The sequence below is a fragment of the Poecilia reticulata genome, linkage group LG12, assembly GCF_000633615.1.
Source record: "Poecilia reticulata strain Guanapo linkage group LG12, Guppy_female_1.0+MT, whole genome shotgun sequence".
NCBI classification, from domain to species: domain Eukaryota; kingdom Metazoa; phylum Chordata; class Actinopteri; order Cyprinodontiformes; family Poeciliidae; genus Poecilia; species Poecilia reticulata.
In genome coordinates, this window is record NC_024342.1 from 25,538,254 (window position 1) to 25,540,748 (window position 2,495).

At 53.3% G+C, this 2,495-nt stretch overlaps 1 protein-coding gene across 2 annotated transcripts in view; it reads left to right on the forward strand.

The window, feature by feature from the left end:
- pkn3 (protein kinase N3) overlaps positions 1-2,495 on the forward strand; it is an 11,007-nt gene that overhangs the window by 3,720 nt on the left and 4,792 nt on the right. For both annotated transcript variants that reach the window (XM_008424783.2, XM_008424784.2), the window contains 5 exons: positions 390-612; positions 929-1,093; positions 1,340-1,449; positions 1,664-1,807; positions 2,298-2,373. In XM_008424783.2, the coding sequence (XP_008423005.1) occupies positions 390-612; positions 929-1,093; positions 1,340-1,449; positions 1,664-1,807; positions 2,298-2,373 (718 nt within the window). The remainder of the gene's footprint in view (positions 1-389; positions 613-928; positions 1,094-1,339; positions 1,450-1,663; positions 1,808-2,297; positions 2,374-2,495) is intronic.

The following is a 2,495-nucleotide window of genomic DNA, read 5'->3' on the forward strand; positions in this document are numbered from 1 at the left end:
CTCATTGGTGGGCGGGGCCAACAGCGTTTACTCATGAGTGGGCGGGGCCAAAAGGGTTTACTCATGGGTGGGCGGGGCCAACACGGTTTACTCATGGGTGGGCGGGGCCAACACTGTTGGGGAAGATGATTGGTCAGCAGTTGGGCAGCTTTTCATGACGGTTGTTGAGCAGGAAGGAGGAAAAACTTCAGCTTTCGTCATAAATGTAGATTTTCTGTGATTATTTCTATAAGTACCACTTTTCAGTTAATTTCCGCTTTGTTTTCATAGCACTTTTTAAAATACTGCAAATAATAATACAGGTTCTGTCCTTGGATCATTGATCCGATCGGTACTGATGGGGTCTGATCAGTTCTCCTGATTGGTTCTGATGGGTTCTGCCCCTCCAGGCCCAGGCCCGGGTCCAGGAGTCGTCCCAGAAGGTGGACCTCCTGCGTCTGTCCCTGGAGCGGCGGCTCGCCGAGCTTCCTGAGGATCATCCCATGCGAGCCGCCGTCATGGAGTCTCTGGAGTCGGGAGTCGCTCCGTCCTACGGAACGCCGAAGAAACAGTCCGCTGCTCCTTCGTCTTCCTCCTCCTCTTCCTCCTTCTTCAGACCGGCCAGTCTAACAGGTCCAGTACTTTCATAACCCAGAAACATCCTCTGGACTCATGATTTCCTGCTCCCAGAAGTCGCTCGGCTCTCACTCGGTAATCTCTTGATTCCCGACGGAGCCGATCTCCTCCTGCCTGTTTCTCAGGTGTCATGATCCCGGGTTGATTCCTGAACCTCCTCGGTGTTTGGGTCAAACCTCAGGGAACTGAAACCACTTCCTGCTGCTGCCTGAAATGCATGAATGTTTCTAGTCCCTCCTGAATATCGGTTTTATTTTGTCCAATCGGCCGTGGACTGACCCAACGTCTGACCGCGGCTGCTGTCGCCCTGCAGGCCGGCTGGAGGTCTGCCTGATGGGCGTCCAGGACCTGCTGGAGGACGTTCCGGGCCGCAGCGCCGCCCAGTTCTCCGGGAACTACGCCGACGGGAAGTCCATGAAGGTGAAGGGTTCTGGACGGAGCGCCAACGGGAAGACGGGGAAGTCGGACGAGCTGTCCTGTAAGAAACGTTGATGTTCCTCTGACTTTGTTTCTGATTTAGATTCTGTTGGGAATGTTGGAGAAAATCCCGTTTCATCCAAACTAAAACCTGATGGATTTTCCGTCGGGTTTGGTTTGAAGCGTTGAGACGATTCCTTCGTTTCCTGTCCGATCCAAACCGCCGCGGCTCGTTTGATCTGAGCAGAACCTTCCAGAACATCCGGATCAGAACTGACCTGGTTTCTCCCTCCTGTCTCTGTTCCAGCGGAGGTCAGCGCCGTGCTGAAGGTCGACAACCGGGTCATGGGCCGGACTCACTGGAGGCCGCAGGGCAAGGAGGCCTGGGGCCAGAACTTCAGCACAGAGTTGGAGCGGGTCAGTACGCTGGTGGTTCTGGTTCTGATCCGAACCGGAGCCGGTCAGTACGCTGGCAGTTCTGGTTCTGAACCGGAGCCGGTCAGTACGCTGGCGGTTCTGGTTCTGATCCGAACCAGAGAAAAATGTTCCAGTCTAATGGACCTTAGAGTCTCCAGACGGAGCAGAAAGTGGCTCCTGCTGTCAGCCAGTAGTGATTCTGGTTCTGGTCCAGTCCAGGGAGCTGGAGGTGGCGGTGTACTGGAGGGACTGGCGGGCGCTGAGCGCCGTGAAGTTCCTGCGCCTGGAGGACTTCCTGGACAACCGCAGACACGGCATGTGTTTGGAGCTGGAGCCTCAGGGAATCGTCTTCATCGAGGTTTGGCTGCTTCCCAGTCACACGGAACCGGGGTCGGGTCACACGGAACCGGGGTCGGGTCACACAGAACCGGGTTCGGGTCACACGGAACCAGGGTCGGGTTCTCTTTGCTCTCATCACGTTTAACAGCAGAACCAGCTGATCAGAATCCAGAACCTTCATGATCCAATAGCGCCACATCGTCTGCGTAGAGTGTAATTCAGCAGCATCTCTTTATGACAGAAATGCATTAAACTAATTTAAATGAACGTTGAATAAAAGCTGCAGCTGGTTGGACTGTTGACTCACAGCAAGTAGTTTAACACCCGGTGACCCCTGACTGACCCCTGACTGACCCCGACCTCACCTGTTTTCACCCTGTAGAGATGAACAGCTGCAGACGGTGGTTGGACTTTGATCACAGTACGAAAATGAATCATGTTGAGTTTTATAACTGAAAGTCTTTCATTTAGGGCCTGGAACTGGATCAGCTCTTCATTTTTACTTCCAGGTGACCTTCATGAATCCCGTCATCGAGCGTCGGTCCAAACTCCAGAGGCAGATGAGGATTTTCCCCAAGGAAAAAGGTGAAAATCACTTTAATATTTATGTTTCCAAGTCATTTTTGTTAAATATTAGTGACGCAGTGTTCAGAGTGAGCGCCTCGTACAGAGGCTACAGATCTTGACATGCCGCCGGGCGATCGATC